A 26,450-nucleotide genomic window follows, 5' to 3' on the forward strand; every position below is an offset into this window, starting at 1 on the left:
AGATGGATTGGCCAAGTGGCAGCATCGATAGACTAAAGCATGGCAACCGTAGTGAGGCTGGCCCAGGATTGGGCAGTGTTTCATTCTGCTCTGCATAAGGTCACTATGGGTCAGTACAGACTTGAAGGCATCTAACAACAAATTATCATTAGATGTGACAAACTAGGTTTCATATAGGTGAAGGGACACAGACTCTTTTTTTTTAAGAACCTTGAAAACATCCTATACCATAAAATAAGCTGACAACTTTATATATCTCAAATAGGCACTAAATCCAGGAGTTGGTGTTTCAAGCAAAGGTTAATCAAAGGACAAAGGATTTGCTAATCAGATACTCAAAGTTATATTTTATTACAATAGCATCCCAGGAATCGAATTCAATTGTAACTGACTCAACTAAAGTGTTTACTCAACTAACATTCAACAGATTGGACGTAATTACAAGACACTAGTAGATTGACTTAATACTCCGGTGATTTCTATATATTGACTAACAAACATGAATCTAAACACTAGATGGTTCTGAAGAAATGAAAGTAAACATGTAACCTTCATATAGTTGTATCTGCTTTGTCCTTAAGGTTCTAACAAAAGGACTTTTGTAAGAAAAAAGTAGGTAAAAAGAAATTCCAACTGGAGTTTAATTACTGATTATTGTGTTTACAGTCAGGTCACAAATTCAGACTACCCAAAATGAGTAACAGTGTGAACCTGTTAAGTAAGTCACAATGATGCAAACCAAGACTTTGCTTGAAAATGGCACCTTAAAGATGGGTCATTTGAGTTTTGCTCAAAACTATAAAACAGACAAAAATCATAACAAAGCAATGTAAATACATAAGATGTTGAAAATATCTGTTCAGCCAGTCTATGTAACTCATCACCTTAAGTGACAACATGGAAGCATGACAGTGAATAAATGACTGATGGACTGACTGAACAAAAGAGAAAGCTCCAGTATTTTCCTCAAATGACAGGACAGGACCTACTAAGGCATCGTGGGGAAAAGCAGGACTGTTATCCTTTACTTCCTCCATGCTTCCTCATCCATTTTTGACTTTTATTCAATCCTAAAGTCATTCTTAACAATCAGTCCAGCTAGTCCACACAGTTCAAAATGTATGAAAACTTAATGAGTTAAAAAAGGGGTAAGAAAAAGGCAGTGAATAAAACATAGTGTGAAGAGTTGGACAATAAACATGAGGAAGAGTATCTGAATTTTTAAATTGAAAACTGATGTGATATTAGATAAATACTCAAAAGAGTTTTAAATGTAAGAGTTTATCCTTTTCAAGACACGTACAACTCCTATTATATGTCCTGGATTGCAGGATAATGTGCTGAACTGCAAGGTCAGTTTGAACCACAAGGTTGGCGGTTCAAACCCAACAGCCGTCCTCAAAAACACTAAACAGGGTTGCTATGGGTCAGAACCCACTCAATGGTACTTAACAACAACATTATGTGTCCTGGTGTGGTGCCCTAGGATAGGCACTCTACCTCAAGGTCATTTTGAACCGCAAGGCCAGCAGTTCAAACTCATCAGCAGTTCCTGAGAAATACAAGGTCGCTATGAATCAGAATCAACTCCACAGCACTTAACAACAGTATGTACCAAGTGCTACACTTACACTTGAGTTAGGAAGTACTGCTGCTTTTAGATGTTGGCAAGTCCATTCAGACTCACAGTGACCCTATGCATAACAGAAGGATACATCTGGCCCTATGTCCTCCTCACAGCTGTTGTTATGTTTAAGCCCACTGTTGCTGCCACTCTGTCAATTCATTTTGTTGGGGGTCTTCCTTTTTTTTTTTTTTCTCAGCTTTACCAAGCATGATATCCTTTTCCTGAAACTGATCCTTCCTGATATGTCCAAAGAATGAGAGACAAAGTGTCATCATCCTGGCTGTATTTCTTCCATGTCAGATTGTTTGTTCTTCTGGCAGACCATGGTACTTCGAATGATTTCCTCTAACACCACACATCAAATGCACAGGTTCTTCTATGGTCTTTCTTATTCATTGTCATGCATACGAGACAATTGAAAATACTGTAGTTTCGGTCAGGTACACCTCAGTCCTCAAACTGAGATGTACTTTTGTTCTTTAACACTTTAAAGAGGTCTTTTGTGGCAGATTTACCTAATAAAATACAACATTTGATGCCTTGACTGCTGCTTCTCTGACTGGTAGTGGACCCAAGCAAAATTAAGTCTTTGACAACTTCAATCTTTTCTCCATTTATCATGGTATTGTTTTATTGGTCCAGTGGTGAGGATTTTTGTTTTCTTTACACTGAAGTGCAATCCATACTGAAGGCTGTAGTCTTTGATCTTCATCAGTAATTATTTTAAGTCCTCATTTTTCCAGACAGCAAGGTTGCATTATTTGCATATCACAGGTTGTTAATGAGTCTTCATCCAATCCTGATACCACATACTTCATATAATCTAGCTTCTCTGATTATATGCTCAGTATACAGATTAAATTAAGTTGACATACACTTTCTCTGATTTTAAACCACTCAGTATCCCCTTGTTCTGGTCAAATGATTGCCTCTTAATCTATGTACACTTTCCTCAAAAAAACAATTAATTGTTCTAGAATACCCATATGTTGCAGTATTATCCATAGTTTGTTATGATCTACACAGTCAAATGCCTTTGCATAGTCAATAAAGCACAAGTACACATTTTCTGGTATTCTCCGCTTTCAGCAATGATATCTCTAGTTCCACATCCCCTTATGAATTTGACTTGAATTTCGGGCAGCTCCATGTAGATGTAATACTGCACACATTTTCCACCTTTGGAATGGGCATAAATAGTGATGCCTTCCAATCAGTTGTCCAGGTAGTGAACATCTGTAGTGCTGCATGAGTTTTTCAGAACATTTCAAGTTGTATTCTATCAATTCCTGGAGCCTCGTTTTCACCCAATATCTTCAGTACAGCTTCGGTTTCTTCTATCAATACCATACGTTTTTTTGTTTGTTTGTTTGTTTGTTTTTATCATATGCTACCTCTTGAAATGGCTGAACCATTTCTTTTAGGCATTGTGACTCTGTGTATTCCTTCCATATTATTTTGATACTTTCTCCATAATTCAATATTTTGCCCATAGAATCCTTCAATATTGTAACTCAAAGTTTGAATTTTTTTCTTCAGAATTTTCAGCTTGAGAAATTCTGAGTGCATCCTTCCCTTTTGGTTTTCTAACTCCAGTTCTTTGCAAATTTCATTATAATACTTAACTCTGTCTTCTTAGGCTTCCCTTTGTAATTTCCTATTCTGCTTGTTTACTTCATTTCTTCCAGTCACTTTAGCTACTCTAAGCTCAAAAGTAAGCTTCAGAGTTTCTTCTGACATCCATTTTGGTCTTTTTTCCTTTCCTCTCTTTTTAATGACCTTTTGCTTTCTTCACATGTGATGTCCTTGATGTCATTCCACAGCTCTTTGGTCACTGGTGTCTAATGTATCAAATCTGCTCTTGAGTAGGTCTCTAAATTCAGGAGGAAGTCCTGGTGTTGCGCTGTGGTTAATGTACAGGACTGCAGGGTCAGTTTGAACCCCAAGGTCAGTGGTTCAAGCTCACCAGCCACTCCTCGGAAACCCTACATAGGGTCGCTATGAGTTGGAACCAACTCAATGACATTTAACAACAATACTGAAGGTCATATTTTGGCTCTCATGTACTTGTTTTCATTTTCTTCAGCTTCAGCCTGAACTTGGATATGAGCAAAGGATGAACTATTCCATAGTCAGGCACTGGCCCTGTTTTGGCTGCTGATACTGAGCTTCTCCACCACCTACCTCTTCCCACAGATGTAGTATTTCATTTGGTAATGTTCACATGCATAGTCACTTTTTACGTAGTTGAAATGAAGAATTCTTTGGTGTTGTAAAATTCAATAATGGGATCCCCAGCATCATTTCTATCACCATATTTCAACTATGAATCCTCCCTCTTTGTTTCCAACTTGTACATGTCAATCACCAGTAATTACCAATGCATCTTGGTTGTGTGTTTGATCAATTTCAGACTTAAGAAGTTGTTGCTGGTAAGTGCCATGGAATTATTTAGGGGTCACGGTGACTCACTATAGGGTTTCTGAGGCGGTACATCTTTATAGGAGCAGAAAGCCTCATCTTTCTCCTACAGAGAGGCTAGTGGTTCACAGTCAATGCTCTGTAGAATTCAATTTCATCCTCACTGGCTTCAGTGGTTAGTGCATACATTTGAATAGTAGTGGTATTAAGTGGTCTTCCTTGTAAACGCATGGCTGTTATCCTATCACAGACAGCACTGTATGTCAAAACAGATCCGAAAATGCTCTTCTTGACAATGAATGTGATGTACTTCTTCTTTATTTCTTGGGATAGTAAATTATGATTGTCTTGATTCAAATGGCCACTACCAGCCCATTTCAGCTCACTAATACTTAGGATGTAGATTTTTATGCGTTTCATTTCATTTTAGACTTCGAATTTCCCTAGATTTGTACTTCATATGTTCCATGTTCCTATTATTAATGAATGTTTAGTGCTGATTTTTCCCATTCTGAATTAGGACACACTCAGCCAATGAAGGGCTTTTTTTTCATTGATGCCATTAAGGTCAATTGTACTTTGGAAGCATACATTCCCTAAATCAAAAACTTCATGGCTGTGAGCTTATTTTTAGAATTGCTTCTGAGACTGTATGGAAAGGAACAGACCTGAGTATTTGACCAGCTTTGGAGAATGAGGTTTATTGATAAGAATTTGCTAATCTGAACATACAGGTTTTAACATTTTTAATATCATAAAAGAAAGACTAAAAAATGTCAGTAAATTGGTGCAATAGCATGGGTTATGCAGTAAGACTCACATGGATGATCCAAATCATACAGCCTTGCAGGTGATGAAGGACCATAAACAGGGTATGTAACCTAGGTAAGCATCTCTTTCCTCATGTGCAAGAGCTGTTACAGTGATTGAGACTATACGACAACAGACTGCTACATAGGAAAGTGCTGGTAAAAGGTATATATATTAAGTGGGAGCACTAGTCTCTTACTGAAGCACAAACAAATATTTATTCCTCAAGGTTAAAAATTTCAAAAGTATGACGTGCCAATGTAATCAGATTCTAGGTTATAGAACTCCTTTTATGTGTCTTCATAGGCGTATTCTTTCACCATACTTATTCAACCTGTATGTGAACAAATCATCCAAGAAGCTGGGTTATATGAAGAAAAACGTGGCATCAGGATTGGATGAAGACTTATTAACAACCTGCGATATGCAGATGATACAACCTTGTTTGCTGAAAGTGAAGAGGGCTTAAAATATTTACTGATGAAGATCAAAGAGCACAGCCTTCGATACAGATTGCATCTTAATGTAAAGAAAACAAAAATCCTCACCACTGAACCAATAAACAACATTCTTATCAATGGAGAAAAGATTGAAGTTGTCAAGGACTTCATTCTTCTTGAATCAACTATCAACACTCACGGAAGCAGCAGTCAAGAAATCAAACGACATATTGCCTTAGGCAAATCTGCTGCACAAGACCTTTTTTAAAGATGTCAGCTTGAGGACTAAGGTGCGCCTGACCCAACCCATGGTATTTTCAATAAGCTCATGTAAAAGTTGGACAGTGAATAAGGAATACCGTAGAATAATTGATACTTTTGAGTTATGGTGTTGGAGAAAGATACTGAAAGTGCCATGGGCTGCCAAAAGAACCAACAGATCCGTGTTGGAAGAAGCACAGTCAGAGTACTCTTTGGAGGCCAGGATGGCCAAACTTCATCTCTCATACTTCAGACATATTGTCAGGAGGGACCATTTGCTGGACAAGGATATCATGTTTGATAAGATGGAGGGTCAGAGAAGAAGAGGAAGACCCACAGCAAGACGGATTAGCAAAGTGGCAGCATTGATGGACTCAAGCATGGCAACAGCAGTGAGAATGGCCCAGGATTGGGCAGTGTTTCGTTCTGCTGTACATAAGGTCGCTATGGGTCGGTACTGACTCAATGGCACCTAACAACAACAACAAGAGGCATATTCGTTCTTGGGGCTGCTGTATATGTTATCTAAAAATATTTAAAAATAGACAAGAATAAAGTAGTTTGATATACTTTCACATACCACTGGCGGGAGTCCAAATGTTTTAGCTCTCTTAATAATTTGGAATTTTTCTTCAAGAGATGAAAGTTCTTCCTAGAAAGAAAAAAGCATGGAAGAAAAATCATGTGATCATAGACCCAATTTTGACCGTTTCTAATCAATCAATGAAAACTGACATGTTATCATCTATCTACACATTCATCATTCACTCAAGATTCATGATAGAAGCACACATAATGAAGTCCAGCCTCCTTAAGACATTCAAAAGCTTCAAAATTCCACTGTATCCCATGACTCTCCAGTGAAATTGGAGGATTCTACAGTCAAGGAACTTATGAGTGTGTGCCTGTTTTACTGTTAGTACTGAGAATCTCTTTTCCCCACTATGTCTTTAAAGTTCCACTCCAGTTCAAGTCCACCCTTTTCCAGGAAGTTGTCTCCATTGCCTCACCACTTACCCTTGGATTCAGTCATTACTTTTGCACTTATGTGTCACTACACTGCTCAGAAATGTTGTATTAAGTCTGTCTCCTTCATCAGAACTAAGATGAGAGTGTGGCTTGTTATGTGTATAGTCCATTAGCACATCATATGAAGGTACAAGCAATAATGGCCAATGTAGGATTTTTAAAAACCTCACAAAGTGCTTGCTCCTCTTTAAAGTATATAACCAAACCCACAAAACTTATTGCTGTCAAGTTGAGTCTGACTCAGAGACCATATAGGACCAATTAGAATTGTTACCTTTCCACTAGCAGCCCAATGCTTAACCAACCCACTGTGCCCCCAGGGTTATTTTAAACTAAAAGCAGATGTTTGGAATTCTACATGTGAACCAGTAAAGTATGATTAGTTTTATCCTTACCTTTAATTTAGCAGTGAAAAAAAAAAGCTGCAAAGGCTGACACAGAGAAATATTACCCATTTCTATTCTGTTTCCTCAGTCCCAAAGGACAATTGTGCAAAACCAACAACAAAATAATTGAAGAACTACAGTAAATTGTTACCTTCTGTCCCAAGAATTCATTCCCAAGTCATTGAGCAACAACCTGCAGAAATAGAAGGGTCCTTGTGGCTCCACTGGTGTGGGCTGACCTTGACAAGTGACTTTCATAGCAGAGTCAGAGTTACATCTCTGAACATACTCATCTTCCTGTGTGTCCTGGCGCAAAATGACCTCAATGATTTCCTTCTCTTGGTCCAGGCTCATTCCGTGTGGGGGTGGAGAAGGCTCATTTAGATTTAGTTGCGATGGTAGAAGACACTCAGGACTTGTGTGACCAATGTTTTCAAGTAATTTGTCAAGGACATCCTCTCCTTCTTCAACTTGAGAAAAGTCTTTCTGAGGTCTCACTGCCTGATGATGCCAGCTCGAAATCAGAAATGAAGGATTTCTTTCATTGGGAGAGAAGTAGCCTTCCAAAGGTCCATACAGAATTTTCCCGTCCCAAGAGTACTTTCCTGAGATATCCCTCATAATAACTCTCACATCAGAGAGAGCACCCACCCCGCGGTTGCCTGCAGGCCTTTCTGTGGGTATTTGAAGGTAGGATATAAGGGTGCTATCATTAAATACAAACAGCTGCAGGTTTGGGCTCCTGAAAACCTCTGAGGATAGCTCCGAGGAATCCACGTGGCTGTTGTCGTGGTTTTCGCTGATGAGGCTGTGTAGCATGGCAGGGCCCCCACTAAGGGGATAGTGCCCAAGGTGGTTCACCAGGTGGGCCATCACCATGCGAGCAGTCAGAGGAATCAGTTCCAAACTTCTTCTCTTTTTTTCTATAAACATCAATAAAGAAAAGTAAATAGTGGTAAAAGAAGAATAAAACTGAGTACCATCAGATTCCAATCTGAAACTTTAAAATAATTGTTTTTCTAGTCTAAGAAGTTTTTTAACTCTACTTTTCCTTTTGTCTAAGAGTAATTTAAATAGACTGTTTAAAGACCTAGCTTACATGACTATTTCATTCCAAAAGGAACATTTAAAAAATCCATAAAAATAACAAAACAAAAGAGAAACTTTCCAGTCCTTATAGAGTTTAAAAATGAAGCCAAGTTTCACAGGTGAATAGGACCACAGAGCTAGTCAAGGTAGACCTGATGAGGAAATGAATCAAACTTGTGATGGCTTAGGTATATTGGAAGCAATTTGCTAATAATCATTGTGACAATTTAAGTTTTGCATTTGCATTTCAAGTAGTAAAGAGAATGTGACATAGTAATAATTTAATACCTAGAAAGCCTTAAATTCATTTGATTAAATGCCTAGGTGTATAATTGATACAAAAATTTTAAAAACATACCCAAAGAGTTTGACAATAGTATGCATAGGTGGACCCTGCAACATGTCTCAGTTATAGAGGAGAGGCAGATAAATCTGTAAATATGGATTGATATGACTACTTTAGTTTATGAGGAATAAGGAAAATTTTAATCAAATTAATTTTTTAATGCACATTAATCTAAGAATGAGAATCTCTGGTAGCACAGTGCTTGTGAGTTGGGCTACAATTCTTAAGGTCAGCAGTTCGAAACTACGAGATGGGCTGTGACTGAAAGATGAGGCTTTCCATTCCCTTACACTTTGGAGTCCTGGTGTGGCACTGTGGGTTAATGCGGCAGACTGCAAAGCCATTTGAACTGCAAGGTTGATGGTTCAAGCTCATCAGCTGCTCTTTGGTAACCCTTTATAGGGTTGCTATGGGTCAGAACCGACTCAACTGCACTTAACAACAACAACAACAATGATCTAAGAACAAGTAACAATGAAGCTTTTCATTTTATAAAAAAGGTCACTATTTCTTTTCAATTAAAATTTAATTTAAGCATAATTTCTAGAAAACATTACATATCCAACACAATGACTCTGTTGTTAGATGCCATTGAGTTGGTTTTCACTCATAGCAACCCTACTTGCAATAGAACAAAACACTGCCCAGTCTCACATGATCCTCTAAATTGTTTAAGTCCACTATTGCTGACACTGTGTCAATCTATCTCAATGGCGTCTTCCTCTTTCTCCCTAACCCTCCACTTTACTTAATAAGCTTTATGTCCTTGGCTCCAGGGACTTGTCCCTCCTGACAAGATGTCCATTGTATATTTGGGAACATAAGAGAAGAAATCCTGCCATTCTCGTTTCTAAGGAACATTCTGATTGTACAGAACTGTTTGTTTTGGCAGTCCTTGGTGGTGGTGGTGTTAGTGCCATTGAGTTGGTTCTAACTTGTAGCGACTCAGCATAGGGTTTCCAAGGAGTAGCTGGTAGGTTTGAAGCAAAGACCTTGTAATTAGCAGTCCAGTGCTTATCCTACAATGTCAAACCGTATTTTGGGCAGTTCATGGAGTCCTGGTGTAGTGCTGTAGGATAAACACTAGGCTGGAAGGTCGATTTGAACTGCAAGGTTGGTAGTTCAAACTCACCAGTTGCTCCTTGAAAACCTTATATAGGGTCACTATGACTTGGAACTGACTAGATGGCACTTAACAACAACAACATGATACTTTCAATAATCTTTGCCAACACCATAATTCAAATACATTGATTCTTCTCTGGTCTTCCTCATTCAAGGTCCAGTGTTTACATGCATATGAGGCTATTGGAAAGACCATGGCATGGGTCAGGCCCACCTTATTCCTCAAAGTAATATCTTTCCTCTTCAATATTTTAAAGAGGTATTTTGTGGCAGACTTTCCTAATGCAATAATACATCATTTAATTTCTTGACTACTGCTTCTATGAAACTTGATTGGGGATCCAAGCAAAATGAAGCCTCTGACAACTTTAATCTTTTCTCCATGACAACTTCAATCTATTCTTCATTTATCATAATGTTATTTACTGGTTCAGTTGTGAGGATTTTTGTTTTCTTCACATTGACGTGCAATCCATACCAAAGGCTGTGGTCTTTGATCTTCATCAGTATGTACTTCAAGTACTCTTGGCTTCCTACAAGCAAGGCTGTGTGTCTTCATATTGCAGGTTGTTAATGATTCTTCTCTTATCCTGATGCCAGGATCTCTTTCATATGATCCAATTTCTCAGATTATATGCTCAGCATACAGATTGAGTAAGTATGGTGAAAGGATACAACACTGACACACACATTTCCTGATTGTAACACTTCAGGATCCCCTTGTTTGTCTCTGATGAGTGCCTCGTCTTCTATGTACTGGTTCCTTATGAGCAAATTATGTCTTCTGGAATATTCTCAGAATGTTATCCACAGTTCATTGTTGAAAATACAAACTAAGAAGGAATACAAAGTTATGGATAATTTTGTTCTCATTTATTATATAAAATTTCTTAGATTTGAGGATTTGAGTATTTTCTTCTAGGATTTATGCATCATAAAATTGATTTGTTATAAGTGAAGCATTGAATTTTTTATATCAAAGGAGAGTGCATAGTATGGAAAAAGTATGTTTACAAGTATTTGTTTTAATATACTTTTTATGTTATGTATTTTGAAACAAATTATTTCTTAAACATTTAGCTCAAAGTATACTATTTTAGAATTTATGTGATTTTCACCACTGTCAATAAACTTGACTTCAATACACATAAACAAAACCCTACCAGTGCATATTGATAATTCTCCTGACTAGACAATATGTTAGACCATAAAGCAAACCTCAATAAATTTAAAAACATGGAATTAATAAAAGTTTCCTTTTTGAATCACAACATTCTAAAATTAGAGTTAGAAGACCAAAAGGAAAGAACACCATCAGCATTTCTCAAGCTGTAAGAGCTGAAGAAAAAAAAACTCAAGCTTTTTGTGAAGTAAACATAAATTTATACTTTATGAAAGTGGGAAATTTACCTAGAATTGTATAATCGAATCATCAACCATGACACACCCAATAAAAATCTAAAATATCTTTGTTACTGAAAAAGGAAAATAAGAATTTGTGAATTAATTATTAATTGGTCTTCCCTGTCAAGCTTCTGTAAATCAATTGTTTATGGTGTCCAAAATAAATTCCAAATTATCTTTTGTCTCAATTTGGAGATGAATATAGAAGCAGTGATTTTAGATTTTCCTTTACCTTTTATTTTTAAAGCTCCCTTCTAAGAAATCAGGCACTTACTATGAATTAGAAATCTTAGCAAAATGTGTGCTCTCAATGGCCTTTCTCAGAAGAGGGCAGGCAACCCCTCAACTGTTGGTAGTTCTTTCTCCTTATGTAATTTTACATAAAAGTAATAATTATATAAAGGGACCCCAAAAAGTTCATGGAAACATTCTATTATTTTTTAATTCCATTTCCATGAACTTTTTGAAGCTCCCTCATATCAAAAGTAGGTAATGGTTTATGAAGAAATCATTTGAGAATAACACATAAAATTACAGTATTGCTTAATCAGAAAGGTTACCTGACACTGAGTGTAAAAAAAGACCCCAAAAGATCTAAGCTATCATCTTCATTTTTCTGACAGTCTCTTCAACAAAAGATGCTAGCAAAACTGGATATACATTTTTAGAAGAATGAAACAAGATCCATACCTCACACCATATACACAACAAATTCAACATGAATTAAAGAACTAAATATAAAACCTAGGAGTTTAAAGATCATCATTGAAAACATAGGGACAAATTTCGAATCAGGCTGCGAACCTTAAGGTTAGCAGTTTGAAACTACCAGCCACTCCGCGGGAGAAAGATGAGGCTTTCTACTCCCGTAAAGATTTACACCCTCGGAAACCCTGTACAGGGTCGCTATGGGTTGGAACTGACTCGACGGCACTTAACAACAACAACAACAACAATACTTAGCATAAGGAGCTCTGGTAGCATAGTGGTTACAAATCGGGCTGTGAACTACAAGGTTAGCAGTTTGAAACTACCAGCTGTTCTGTGGGAGAAAGATGAGGCTTTCTGCTCCTGTACAGATTTACAGCCTTGGAAACCCTGTACAGGGTTGCTATGAGTTGGAACCAACTCCACGGCACATAACAACAACAACAACAATACTTAGCATGGAGTCCTGGTATGGCACTGTGGGTTAATGCGCCAGACTGCAAAGCCATTTGAACTGCAAGGTTGGCAGTTCAAGCTCACCAGCTGCTCCATGGAAACCCTATACAGGGTGGCTATGGGTTGGAATCAACTCAATGGCACTTAACAATAACAATAATACTTAACAAACTGATTGATATTGACTTAAAATATTTATTGATGAAGATCAAAGAACAGAGGCTTCAGTATGGATTGCACCTCAATGTAAAGAAAAAAAACCTCTCACCACTGTATCAGTAAATAACATATATATTAAATGGAAAAAAGATTGATGTTTCACTGACTTCATTTTGCTTGGATCAACCATCAACATTCATGGAAGCAGTAGTCAAAAGATCAAACGATGTATTGCATTTGGAAAATCTGCTGCACAAAACCTCTTTAAAACTGTTGAGGAGCAAAGAGGTCAATTTGAGGACTGAGGTGTGCATGACCCAAACCATGGTATTATCAACAACATCATATGCATGAGAAAGTTGAACAGTGAATAAGGAAGACCATAGAAGGATTGATGTATTTGAGTTAAGGTTTTGGAGACTATTGAAAGTACCATGGACTGCCAAAAGAACAAACAGGTCTGTGTTGGAAGAAGTACAACCAGAATGCTCCTTGGAAGGCAGAATGAACAGACTTTGTCTCTCATATTGTCAGGAGCAACTTGTCTCTGGAAAAGGATATCATGTTTGGTAAGGTGGAGCATAGTAGATAAACAGGAAGACCCCTAAGGAGATGGATTGGCACAGTGGCGGCAGCAATGGACTCAAATGTAGCAACAACCGTGAGGTTGGCACAGGACCGGGCAGGGTATCGTTCTGTTATGCATAGATCACTATGACTTGGTACCAACTCAGTGGCACCTCACAACAACTACCATAAGGTTGGCAGCTCACACCCACAAGCTGCTCCTCAAGTAACTAACTCTATACAGGGTCACTATGAGTCGGAATTGATTCAATAGCACTTAACAACAACCATATGACTCTAAGTTACAACTTGACTGTGAATTATATGTTTAATGTTGTTGTTAGGTGCCATTGAATAAATAGATCTGTACTGAAGTGCAGCCAGAGTGCCCCTTGGAGGCCAGGATGGCCAAACTTCATTTCTCATACTTTGGCATATTGTCAGAAGGGACCAGTCGCTAGAGAAAAATATCATGTTTGGTAAGGTCAGAGAAAAAGAGGAAGACACCCAGTGAGATGGACTGGAAAAGTGGCAGCATCAATGGGCTCAAGCATGACAAATATTGTTAAGGTTGGCACTGACTCGATGGCACCTAACAACAACAACAATGAAGTCTGAACTGACTCGACAGCCCTTAATAACAACAACAAATGCAGTCCCCAATAATTACACATTGGTTTGAATAAAGGTAGAAGTGCCTGTAAGATAGGGAACAGAATTTCATTTCAAATAACTTTTCTAAGATCTTGTGGTAGAGCATGGTAAAGACATTTCACAAAGTAAGATAATCAGGCAGTCAAAAACCATATGAAGAAATGTTCACAATCATTAGCCATTGGAGAGATGCAAATCAGAACATCAAGGAGATATCATTTCCCCCCACCATTAGTAACAAAATTCAAACAAATAGACAACAAACGCTAGCAAGGGTGAGGAGAGACTGGGGCCCTCCCATATTGCTGTTGGGACTGTTAATTGGTTCAACCACTGTGGAAAATGGTATGGCACTTCATCAGAAAGTTGGAAATAGAAATACTGTATGACACACAATCCTTCTACTTGGTATATATCCATAAGAAATGAGAGCCAGTACAGGAGTAGACATATGCACACAGATATGCATTACAGCACTATTCATAATAGCAAAAAGATGGGGACAGTCTAAATGCCCATCAATGGAAGAATGGATCAACAAACTTTCATACATACACATAATAGAATACTATGTAATGGTGAAGATTAACAATGAATCTATGAAGCACCTCATAACATGGATGAACCTGGAGGACATTATGTTGACTGAAATTAGTCAATCACAAAAGGACAAATACTGTACGACACCACTATTGTAAAAACTGAAGAAAAACTTTTCATACTAAAAGAAACATTCCTTAGTAATTATCAGGGGTGGGAGGGAAGGGAGAGTAATTCACTGGCTAGAGGAAAGACACATGTTAACTCAGGTGATGTTGTTGTTGTTAAGTACCGTGGAGTTGGTTCCGACTCATAGTGACCCTATATAGGGTTTCCGAGGCTGCAAATCTTTAAAGGAGCAGAAAGCCTCATCTTTCTCCTGTGGAACAGCTGGTAGTTTCAAACTTCCGACCTTGAGGTTAGCTGTCCTATTCATAACCACTACACTACCAGAGCTCCTTAATTCAAATGATAGGAAGGGCAATATACATGAAGGTGGTGTTTGGCAGAAAAATGATGTAGATAGGTGAAGACAAAGGGCTAAAGGGCAAAGAGGTAAATACTCAAACCTTGGAACAACAGTGTTCTCTGGGTAGATACATGGACAGTTACAGGCTGAATGAGTATGGGAGTATATCCAAAATATCTTATGGGTTTGTATATGTACATGGGAACTTACCTTTGCTGCAAACACATCGATGAATGTGGTAGAGAATGTTCTTTTTGTTAAGTGCTGTTGAGTCAGTTCCGACTCATAGTTGCCCTGTATATGGTTTCCCAGGAACAGCAGGTGGGTTTGAAATGCTGATCTTATGGCTTGCAATTGCAAAAACTATGCGGAGACCATGTCTGACATCCTGGCTTTACAAGGGGGAAAGACAAGCAAACTCAAACGCAGTCCAAAGCTGACTTTGAAGCAGAGGTCAGACATGCTTCCATCCTACAACCTTCTTTACCCTATTCTAACACCATCCATTCCTCTCACAGCACTCTCTACTTCATATCTGGGTACAATAATCCATTGCAATGGCCACACAGAACTTACATCAAAGTCATGATTATGAGGCTTATTAGAGAAGTGAACAGGGTACAATTCAGGATCAAAACCAAATCAGGACACAGCACTTCTCCAGTCAGAAAAGCCTCTTGTTTGCCACGCTGCAGGTATGCATCACTACTGTCTACAGTCTCTCAGCCATGTGGCCCCTTGGTTTCTGCCCTGCTAGAGCACGTGGCTTGAGCACATGTTACAAAGTTCTTTCAGCCAGTCTGTGAATGCCCAAAGGGCACATTCTTCAAGCCAGTTGGCCCAGAGCTGGAAGTTGTTCTGTCTCTTCATGCTACCACCTCTGCTGCTGTCTCTGCCATCGCCTCTAGACATCTCACGCTCCCCTCATGCTCTTACTTCTTGATGGTCCTGGGATCATCTTGATGGTCTCTGCTTCTGAGCTGGCTCCTTTTAAGCCTAGCCGTAGGGTGAATCTAACAAATCCCAGCTTTAGAGTCCTGTTTACCTTATCTGCATGGTCCCACCCAATCACTTGGTGAGAATTAATAAGACTTTGGATAGAAAAGCCATTATCAAGTAAATTCAAGGCACAACAGTCCAATGCTTATCCTACAGTGCTACACTAGAGTCCATGTTGGAGAACACAGAGGGCAAAATGCTGAAAACTTCTTAGATATTATCAAAAATCTGAAGGCAAAGGGTTGCTGGGTTTGGGGGCTCAGGATTATAATCTCAGGGGACACCATGGTCAACTGGCATAACACAGTCCACAAAAACAATGTTCTACATCTTACTTTGGTAAGTAATATCCAGGATTTTAAAAGCTCATGCACAGCCATCTAAGGTAAAACCATTGGTCTCTGCATATATGGAAGAAAAAAGCATGATGAGAACTGAAGATGCTTGGAATCAATTAGCCCAATGTACTAATGGAACATGTGAATATCAATCTCCATGACTCTGAGACCACAAGAACTAGATGGTGCCCAGTCACCACTACCAACTGTTCTGAAAGGAACCACATTACAAGGTCCGGGTTAAAGTGGGAGAAAATGTGGAGCAAAACTCAAAATTATCCATCAAAAGAAAAAGACCATGCTTTCTGGTCAGAAAGAGACTGCAGGAACCTGAGACTATGGGCCTCCACTACCCTTCAGTTCTGGAAAATAATTTACTCCATGGTTCAATTTTCAACAAAGCAGTAGACAGGTATGCAGTGGGGGACAACAGCAGTAGTAGGATATACTTGCCAATCGTTCAAAATCAAAATGGGCAACATTTACCTAAGGACAAAGTTGGGAAAGGATGGGAAGGTGGGTAGAATGGAAATAGAAAGCACAGGGACAAAGTGCAACAACAACTATTGCAGGGAGGGGATTGTAGTCATTGAGATGAAACAAAGTCTATGATTTGTTGACTGTAAAACTGATGATCTTGTCTGTAAATCTTCACTCAGTTCACAATAAGAAGTTAAAAAACAAAAAATAGTGTTCTCCTTTTTTCACCCATCTGATTTTGGAGTGGCATGCCATAAGTGGCAAACCCATTTAGAAACAGCCATGTCAGGAGTATAATAATTTTATGTGAAAGGTGATTTTTTTACAAGACAACTAACACAAGACAAAACACATAGATCAGTGGTCATTTTGGTTATTTAATGAAAGTATTATTTGAACTTAAAATTGTGGAAAAGGTTAAGAAATATTGCAGTATAACTTGAAATAGTGCAACAACATGCCAGTGGTGGTGGCGGTGTACCATCAAGTGGGTTCCAACTCATGGTGATCCGTATAGGGTTTCTGAGGCTGCAAATCTTTATTGGAGTAGAAAGCATCATCTTTCTCTTGTGGAGCCACTGGTGGATTTAAAATTGCTGACTCTGTGGTTAGCAGCCCAATGCATAACCCACTATACTACCCGGGCTCCTAGTATGACAGTATGACACTGTAATTCCAGAAGAACACAACTAAATGATTAAGGAAATACGGTACCCTAAAAGTTTAATATGAAAAATCAAAATGATTCTTTAGGTTTCCTGGTGTGGCTCTGTAAGATCAGCACTAGATTGCTAACCACAAGGTTGGTGGTTCAAACCCACCAACTGCTCATCGGAAACCCTATGTTGTTATTGTTCTGGTTGGGTGCATTCAAGTTGGTACCAACTCATAGCGACCTTATGCACAGCAAAAGGAAACTCTGCCCGATCCTGGGCCAACCTCACTACTGTTGCCATGGTTGAGTCTATCGATGCTGCCACTTGGCCAATCCATCTCTCTGGGAGTCTTCCTCTTTTTCTCTGACCCTCCACCTTACGAGTCAGAACCGACTTGACAGCACTTAACAACAAATGGCACCGTTTCAGAGTAAGTAAATAATCCAATATTTCAGGAAACATCGTTAAATCTTGAATCCGAATTCTACCTAAATAATTCTGACACCCTTGTGAAAAATCGCTTAGCTGCAGTTTGTTGTTGTTATGTGCCGTGGAGTCGGTTCTGACTCATAGCGACCCTGTACGGGGTTAGTCATCTACAAAATGGAGCCAAAATCAAGATAGTCAGATTCCAAAGTCTTGTCCTTAATTGCCTGACTTCTGCTGCACTCTCGTGTTTTTCATCTTCCTCTTACTCACTCCTTCATTTCAGCCTTAACCTACTCTAGATTCTGTAATCTTACAAGCACACCCTGGCCTCTCTTCTCCTGGCTGGCTGCTCTTTCCTTCCTCTATCCAACAAGAGACTCACAAGGATCTTGCTGAGTGTTCTCAGTGGTCTTCACACAGGTCAGCTGCTCATCATATCTGGCTGAAGACCAACCACTCTGCTGAAAGTGCTCTCATAAAACCCACTGCCAAATGCTTTGCTGGGAAATAAAATAGCTCCTGTTTTTCTTTTTCCCCAGCCTTCCTGAGCTTTTTTGAAGTATCTGGTATTACTGACCTCCCTCTGCTCCTTATGTACTTTCTCCCCTTAGCTTCCTAGAATCACTCTTTTCTTGGTTCCTTTTCCATTTGTCTGACTTTGCTTTTCCAGTGATATTTTCTCATGTCTTTTCCTTTAAAGGTGTTTTCCCATCTAAGATTCCATTCTTGGGCCCCGGTTTTTAACTTGCAAAGTATATAAAAATTTCAAGGTGACTTAATAATCCACATTCTTAATTTGTTTTGGCAATTTAAAATTCACATGTAGTTGTTACAAAATAATATAGACAGATCTTTTATACCCTTCACTCAGTTTCCCCCAGTGGTAAAGTGGTGCATATTTGTTCACAACCACAACTAGGAATGGTATAATCTAGAAACATTATTCAAAGATCATCAGATTTACCTGTACTCATTTATACATGTGAGTTGCCATAAGTCAGAGTCTACATGATAGCCACTAACAACATGTGTATGTGTATTTAATCTTATGTAATTTTACTACATGAGGAGGTAACATGCATACATTTTGACTCTCATTTCAAGGTCCAGAGGGCTAATGTCATTTTGGAGAGCCCTGAAAATATCCATCATATTACAAATGGTCTGAGCAGAGCAATCCTCAAATTGTAGCAAGTAAGTTCCCATTGGTAAACAATGGCACACCAACCATTCCTCCCACAATAATCCTGATTCAGCTGGATATGAAAATTCATTACAATGGCCACACAGAACTCAGACACTCCTCACAGTTATGGAGTTGATTAGGGAAGTTAATAGGTTATAATGTGAATCAGAAATGCTCAGAACACAGTTCTTTGGTCTCTCAGCCATGTCTGCAGCGTGCCTCTCTCTAGCGGTTCAGGCAATACTGTAAAGCTCTTTTAGGGCTGCTGATAAATACTCAAAGGGCATTACACTCTGCTATTAGCCTCAGCTTATAGGTGCTTGGCACTAATACTGGGAGTAAGCATATCTAGATCCCCCAATTAAGTGCCTAGAAGCACCCTACTCCATTTGTGAGCCACTGAACAAAGGTACTCAGCTTTACTTGCTCCATGGATTATGAAGCCATTTTCTGTCTGATGTTCTGGCTCTTGGTTCTGCTGCTGTTGTTCCTCTGCCACTTCTCTTGTGCCACAGCTTTATTTTCTGGATTGAGGAGGTTTAATATGCAATAATCTCAAGGTCCAAAGGACACACTCCACTCCTGGGTTATCTTTTGATGGTAGTGAGCTAGCTCATTTTATAGCAATGTTAGAATTCCATAGTTTTACAATCACGATTAGGTCTGTTAACAATAACTAACATCTGATTCATATAGTCCATCAACATGTTCTCCCACCTTCTCTTACAGAGACTCATCAGGAGAAAGCTGTTTGGTGGGAGTTACCCTGGATTTGCCCTTCTCCATGGAAAGCCCTCATGGAACTAGAGGTTCACAAATTAGTCCTTCTGAATTAATCCTGCCTCGCTCATTAGATGCAAAGCTTCTCGTGGAGATAGTGAATGAGCCTTTTTTGTGTGTACCAAAGATCTGATACAGAAACATCTTCAATAATACAAAAATCATCTGAATTACTAAGATGGGAAAGGAAATAGGAGGGAAATTAGATAGAAAAGAAGAAACTAGGAAGAAGAATTTATTATTATAATGGATTCTGTAAATCAGGACTTCAACACCTAGATTTTTTAAAAACAACAAAGCAAGCATGAACAAATGTATATAATTGTTCATTGTCTTGCCCATAAAAATTTATATTCTGTAGAGTACTCACCTGCTTCAACAGTAAGCAGGTTATCCAGTTCTGCTAATGAATGATATTGGACAGGCTCAGAATTCTTAACATTTGCCAGTGGCAAGAAGGGGTCATAATCCGTGGATAACAAGTCAGCCAGGGTCAGTATGTAGTGACTCTGTTGGGTGTATGTGCTCGAGCCACAAACACAGCAGTGCAGGACCTGTGAAAAATAGAAGGGGTATATGCCATGGATGTGTCTCACCTCTTGACAATGTGTTAAACCATCAACAGTGCTGAGGAGGTAAGCCTCCTGCTTGGAATATTTGACAACATCTAATCCTTTCCATTTCAAAGTATTTTCTTGCTATTAGCAAACTTACTTTTCTTCTTTCTAATAAATGGTAAAACATGTATTCTCAAGGAAAAAAATACGGAAAAAAAAAAAGCTTATTTCACCATTCTGTGCAGCTGAATACAGCTTAGTTCTCTAGTTGACCAGGGGCAACACAAATATAAGGAACTACAATTGGGAGATGAAACAGAGCTGGGGAGAGACAAACGTTATCCATGATAGAGGGCAGAATGATAGCAACAAGCAGAGAACATTTGTCTACTTTATAATCACTTTAAGAATTTAAATTAGTATAAATCTTGACACCATGAATCCTAAGACCTGACTGAATATAATTTTTAAAATATACTTTAATACAAAGAAAATTTAATACAAAATTGTAGAATATTCTTTTTTTCACAATATTAGTTTCTTGAAAACTCATTAAACAAAAAAACCCACTGCAATGAAGTCAGTTCCAACTTTTGGTAACTCTGTGTGATATAGGAGTAACATTGCTCCATACATAGCTCATTCGTTGTTTAAGAATTGCAGTTGACTGATGTGCTATCAACTCTTCTTTGTTCTTTTGTATGTATGTATATGCAAGCCATGCAAACACAAATTACCTGGAGTATCTTAAAATGTATAAATAAAATAACTGTATTGAATTAAAATATGTTGATCATAATAAATTCAAGAAAGTAAACTTATCTATGAAATACAAGGGGCTTCAAAAAATTTGTAGAAAAATTTCATATTTTAATAACATCCATGAATTTTTGAAACCCCTTATATAATTAGGTCAAATATATTTATGTGACCAGTTTTGACATATCCACATACCATGAAATGTAGAAAGAAGGGGATAGCCACCTGGATCTGTCAGAAAAATGACAGTCCACAAAAGTCTCCTTATGGTAACTCTAGTAATAAAATAAAATTTGAGCTTCTGTTATAGAGAGGATGAATTTTGATTAGCCAAAATGTATAAGCATATGATTATTGGCAGTGCAGGACTTGATTGTGGACTAGGAAGAAAGGCTGTGTAGACCTTCTTAGCAAAAACACAGAACACCAGGACGAAACAGATTCAGAAGATGGTCCTGGTATTCTGAGCTTCAGATAAAGGGATAAATAAGGACCAAGGGCTTACTGGGAGAAATAATTCAAACAGAAGCAAGAAATGAGGTCACTTGTGATTTGGGGTGACCAATGTGACCTTCCACAACCTTTCTGAACAGGAGTGAACAGATTGAGAGACAAGAGAGCATTACTGTCATAGAAACCTGCCTGCAACTTATAGAGACCAAGATGCAATTATTATTATTATTATTTTATCTGTCTCTTTCTACTCTTTTCCTTTCTGGTGACAAGAGGTGAGATCTGTAGGAGTAGGAAAGCCCAGGGAAGGTCCTGGGATGTGCGCATTCCACAGCTGGCTGCAGAATCCAAGTGGGAGGAGGATCAGAAAGAGCCAGTGCTAGCTGTCTCTTCCAAATCAGGTCTGGCCAGTCCTGGGTTGGTGCTCACTAACAGAAACAGCTGAATGACCTTTAGAGGATGAAAAAAGGGGGAAGAAATAAAATCTGTTGCTAGATCAGAGAGGCAAAGAGGGAACATCATAAAAGATCTGAGGTGGCTTCGAAGGCAAGAGTTCATTGTTAGCGTTGTTGTTAAGTGCCATTGAGTCAGTTCCAACCCACAGTGACCCTTTATATGGTTTCCAAGGAGTGGCTGATGAGCTTGAAATGCTGATGTTGTAGTTTAAACTGGCTTTGCAGTCCAGTACATTAACCCACAGCGTTGTAACTGGACTCCCTAGAATTCATTAGGAGGTGCTAAAGAATCATTTATTTCTTGTGGTTGCTTTGGGGCTGTCTTTAATTTTTTTATTATTATGATTATTTATTCCAGTTTTATTATCTATATATTATTTTCTAATAATGTTCATTTTTAGTCGTGGTTTCTTATTCCTCCTTTTAACTCATGGAAATGCTTTCACTTCTTACCTCACCTGACAGGAGACAACAACTGCAGCCAAGCTACAACTGCACCCTTTTAAAAACACACCAATTGGGAAAGGGCCAATCTAGTTGCTTTACAGCAGGGCTGTGCCTACAACCAACACCTGCTAAAAACAATCTGAAATACACTGCAAGAACAGTGAACACAGAAGCACATCTCCTGATCACACCTAACAGGAGGCAATTGAAGAACGCTTGAGAAAACACGAACATACATTTATCAAATTAATACGAATACAAAAATAACACAATGCCTAAAAAGCAGCAGAATTTCTATGCATATGCAGAAACAAGGTAATAGTAGCTCAAATAAACAACCAAGAGGAAGAGCTAGAAACTGCATTAAATGGAAAAAAGGCTCTAGAATAACCTGAAAAAGAAGTCAGGAAAATGATAATGTGATATATAAAAATGTGCCACAGAAAGGTCAAAGAAAATTAGGAAGAAGTCAGAAAACTGTTACAGGAACAATCAAACAAAATAGATATAGCATTGGAGACAATACAAAATTGGCAAACAAAGGTTCACATGATCAGTACTAATATATCAGAAATGGATAATACACTGAAATGACAAAGGAGCAGAGTTGAATTGATGGAAGCCAGAATTAGTGAGCCTGAAGATAAATCTCTCAATACTGCTAAAATAGAAGAGCAAGCAAAATAAAAAGAAGAAGAATGAAAAAACCCATAAGAAGCTTAAGATTCATGTGGGGCAACATGAAGAGGAGTAACAAACTGGTGATTAGAATTCCAGAATAGGAAGAGACAAAGAAAATCACAGAAAAGATAGCTGAAGAGCTGCTGGAATAAAATTACCCTAACATCTTGAAAGACAAGAAGATAAGCATTCAGGAAGCTGAACAAACACCAAGCAGGATAGACACCAAAAGAAAATCATCAAGACATAGCATAATCAAACTCTCCAAAATCAAAAAGTAGGAATTTATCCTGAAAGCAGCTAGGAAAAAAAGAATTGTTATCCACAAAGGAAAACCACTATGATTAAACTCTGAATTTTCAATGTAGTCCATGCAGGCAAGAAGGCAATGGAGAGATATGTACAAAACTTGGAAAGAAAAAAAAAAAAAAACCCTACCAACCAAGAATCATATGCTCAGTAAAGCTATCCATCATGGTAGAACATTTCAGGATAAACAGAATTTAAGGGATTTTGTAAACGTCAAGACAGTGCTTCAAAACATACTAAAGGGAGTTCTTTGGACTGAGAACCTATAAAAGCAAGCAACCAGAGATTGACATATGTGGCAACACCACCTGGAACTCAGTCCAAATATGGAAGATTCCAGAGCAGAACAAAACTACAAGACTAAAAATAGGGGATCTGGAATGTCAGTCTATGATCAAAACAACTACAAAGCAAAGGAAAGGAAAAGTATAGTTACAGAGATCCAGGTGGAGGAGGTGAGGTAGATTTCAGGATAAAACACACTGTTTTATAATAAGAAAGAACTTGATAAAGTACAGAGTAACCTCAAAGAAATTTAATCTCCCCATCGAATTGAGAAAAAGAAAATCCAAGAAGATCTTGGAAACATTAAAACTATGAATAAATTGATGAGTAAAGCACACTCAAAACAATGAACTTAGCCAGCAAAGTATGCAGAATAACGAAACCAGCAGCATCACAGAAAAATAAAGAGCAAAATGACTGTAATTAATTGATAACTACACTGAGTGTCAATGGATTAAATGCATCAGTCAAGAGGAAAAGAGTAGCAGAATGGATAAGAACACAGGATCCTTCAATATGCTGTTTACAAGAGACAAATCTTACACACAAAGACAAAAATAAATTAAAAATTAAAGGATGGAAAGGATATATCAAGCTAACGGTAATAAAAAAAGAGTGTAATATTAATCTCTGATAAAATAAATGTTACGATATAAACTAGCATAAGAGACAAAAAAGGACATTATTGCATGATTAAAGGGTCAATTGAATAAGAGGACATAACCATAATACCAATAACCCAATGAAAGAACCTCAAAATGCAAAAATCAAACCCTAATAGAATTGAAAAAGGAAACAGACCACACACCAACAACAACAATAACAACGATGGGGGATTTTAATACACAGCTTTCAAAAAGGGACAGAATAACTAGAAACAAATTCAACAAAGACAAAGAGGAACTACACAACACAATCAATCAACTTGACCTCATAGATTTGTACAAAGCATTCAATACAATAACAGCACAATACACATTCTTTTCCAGTACACATGGAACATGCTCCATAACAGATCATGTGTTAGGCCACAAAGAAAGTCTCAATACATTTAAAAACAGCAAAATATTACAAAACATTTTCTCAGATCTCAATGCTATAAAGTCAGAAATCAACAACAGGAAGACCAAGAAAATAAAATCAAATGGAAAGTGAATAACACCCTACACAAAAACTATGGGGCGATAGTACAAAATAAATAAATAAATAAATCCCTAGAAGCAAAACCAAGGAAAACGAAAACACAACATACCAAAAGCCTTGTGACACAGTGCAGAGAAGACAATTTATAGCAACAAATGTTTACTTCAAAAAGAAGGAAGAACCAAAATCAACACATTAACACAGCAGCTCCGACAATTAGAAAAGGACTAGAAAGTAAACCAACAGGCACCAGAAGAAAAGAAATAATAAAGATTAGAACAGAAATATATGAGCTAGAAAACAGAAAAATGATTGAAAGAATAAACAAGGAAAGAAGCAAGTCTAACAAAAGAAAAGGAAGGGAGAAGACACAAATAATATGCATAAGAAATCACATGGGTGATGTCACAACAGAACCAATAGAAATAAAAAGGATAGTTAACAGAAGACATGAAGAGTCTGTACTCCCAACAAATTTCAAAATCTAGATGAAATGGATACATTTTTAGAAAAACATGACCTTCCTAAACTTAGAGTGAAGTAGAAAACTTGAACAACACAAGAAGAAACTAATCAGGTAATCAAAAAACTCACAACCAAAAAAAGTCCAGGCACAGATGACTTTGTTGGTGAATTTTACCAAACATTCAGAGAAAAGCTGACACCAATTTTACTCAACCTATTCCAGAATAGAGAAAAGGATGGAAAACTTACTAATACATTTTATGAAGCAAGCATAATCCTTATACCAAAACTAGGCAAGGATATCATGGAAAAAGGAACTTATAGACCAATATCCCTCATGAATATAGATGCAAAAATTTTCAACAAAATCCTAGCCAACAGAATTTAATATCAAAAAAAAAAAACTACATCATGACCAAGTTGAATTCATACCAGGGATACAGGGATGGTTCAATATCAGAAAATCAATCAAGGTAATCCACCATATAAATAAGAAAAAGGAAAAGAACCACATTATCATATTGATTGATACAGAAAAGGCAACTGAAAAAATCCAATACCCATTCTTGCTAAAAACACTCAAGAAAGTAAGAATTGAAGGGAAGTTCTTCAATGTTATTAAGAGCATATATATTAAACCACAGCCAACATCATTCTCAATGGAGAGAAACTGAAAGCATTCCTTTTGAAAATAAGAACCAGACAAGGATGCCCTTTATCACCACTAATACTGTGCTAGAGGTCTTACTCAGAGCTATAAGGCAAGAAAGGGAAATTAAAGGCAAAGAAGTAAAACTCTACTTGAAATAAAATGATCCTATACATAAAAAATCCCAAAGACTCAGCAAAAAAATTATTGGAACTCATTGGAAGATTCAGCAAAGTGGTTAGGTATAAAATAAATATACAAAAATCAGTTGGATTCCTCTATACTAATAAAGACTGCTCTTAAAAGGAAATTAGGGAAACAATACCATTTAAGATACCCACACAAAGTATAAAATACTTAGGAATAAATGTAACTAGAGAAACAAAAGACCTATACAAAGAACACTATAAAACACTACCCACAAGAAAATAAAAGATTTTAAAAAACAGAAAAATAGATCACGCTCGTCGATATGAAGACTTAACATTGTGAAAACGTTAACACTACCCAAAGCAATCTACAGATATAACTCAATCCCAATCCAGATTCCAACAACATATTTTAAAGAGATGGATAAGCCAATCACCGACTTTCTATAGAAAGAGACCTTAGAATTGGAAAAAGCACTGCTTAAGAAGAACAAAGTTGGATGCCTCTCACTCCCTGATTTCAAATTTTACTACACGGCCACAGTGATCAAAACAGCCGGGTACTGCTAAAATGAAAAACACATGGATCAATAGAACAAAATTGAGAATGCCAAAGTAAATCCATACACATAAAGTCAAATGACCCTTGACAAACGGCCAAAATATAATAAATAGGGAAGGATAGTCTCATCAACAAATGGTGCTGGCAAAACATGAAATTGATTTTGCAAAAGGATGG

General features: G+C 37.7%; 1 protein-coding gene across 1 annotated transcript in view; it reads right to left on the reverse strand.

Annotated features, from left to right (window-relative positions):
* Nucleotides 1–26,450, reverse strand: part of RALGAPA2 (Ral GTPase activating protein, alpha subunit 2 (catalytic)) — a 535,657-nt gene that overhangs the window by 173,087 nt on the left and 336,120 nt on the right. The window contains exons 31-33 of the mRNA XM_006860649.1: nucleotides 19,730–19,913; nucleotides 7,126–7,897; nucleotides 6,140–6,211 (exon numbers count right to left, since the gene is read on the reverse strand). Coding sequence (XP_006860711.1) covers nucleotides 6,140–6,211; nucleotides 7,126–7,897; nucleotides 19,730–19,913 — 1,028 coding nt within the window. The remainder of the gene's footprint in view (nucleotides 1–6,139; nucleotides 6,212–7,125; nucleotides 7,898–19,729; nucleotides 19,914–26,450) is intronic.

The sequence above is a fragment of the Chrysochloris asiatica genome, unplaced genomic scaffold, assembly GCF_000296735.1.
Source record: "Chrysochloris asiatica unplaced genomic scaffold, ChrAsi1.0 scaffold00039, whole genome shotgun sequence".
Taxonomy (NCBI): Eukaryota; Metazoa; Chordata; class Mammalia; order Afrosoricida; family Chrysochloridae; genus Chrysochloris; species Chrysochloris asiatica.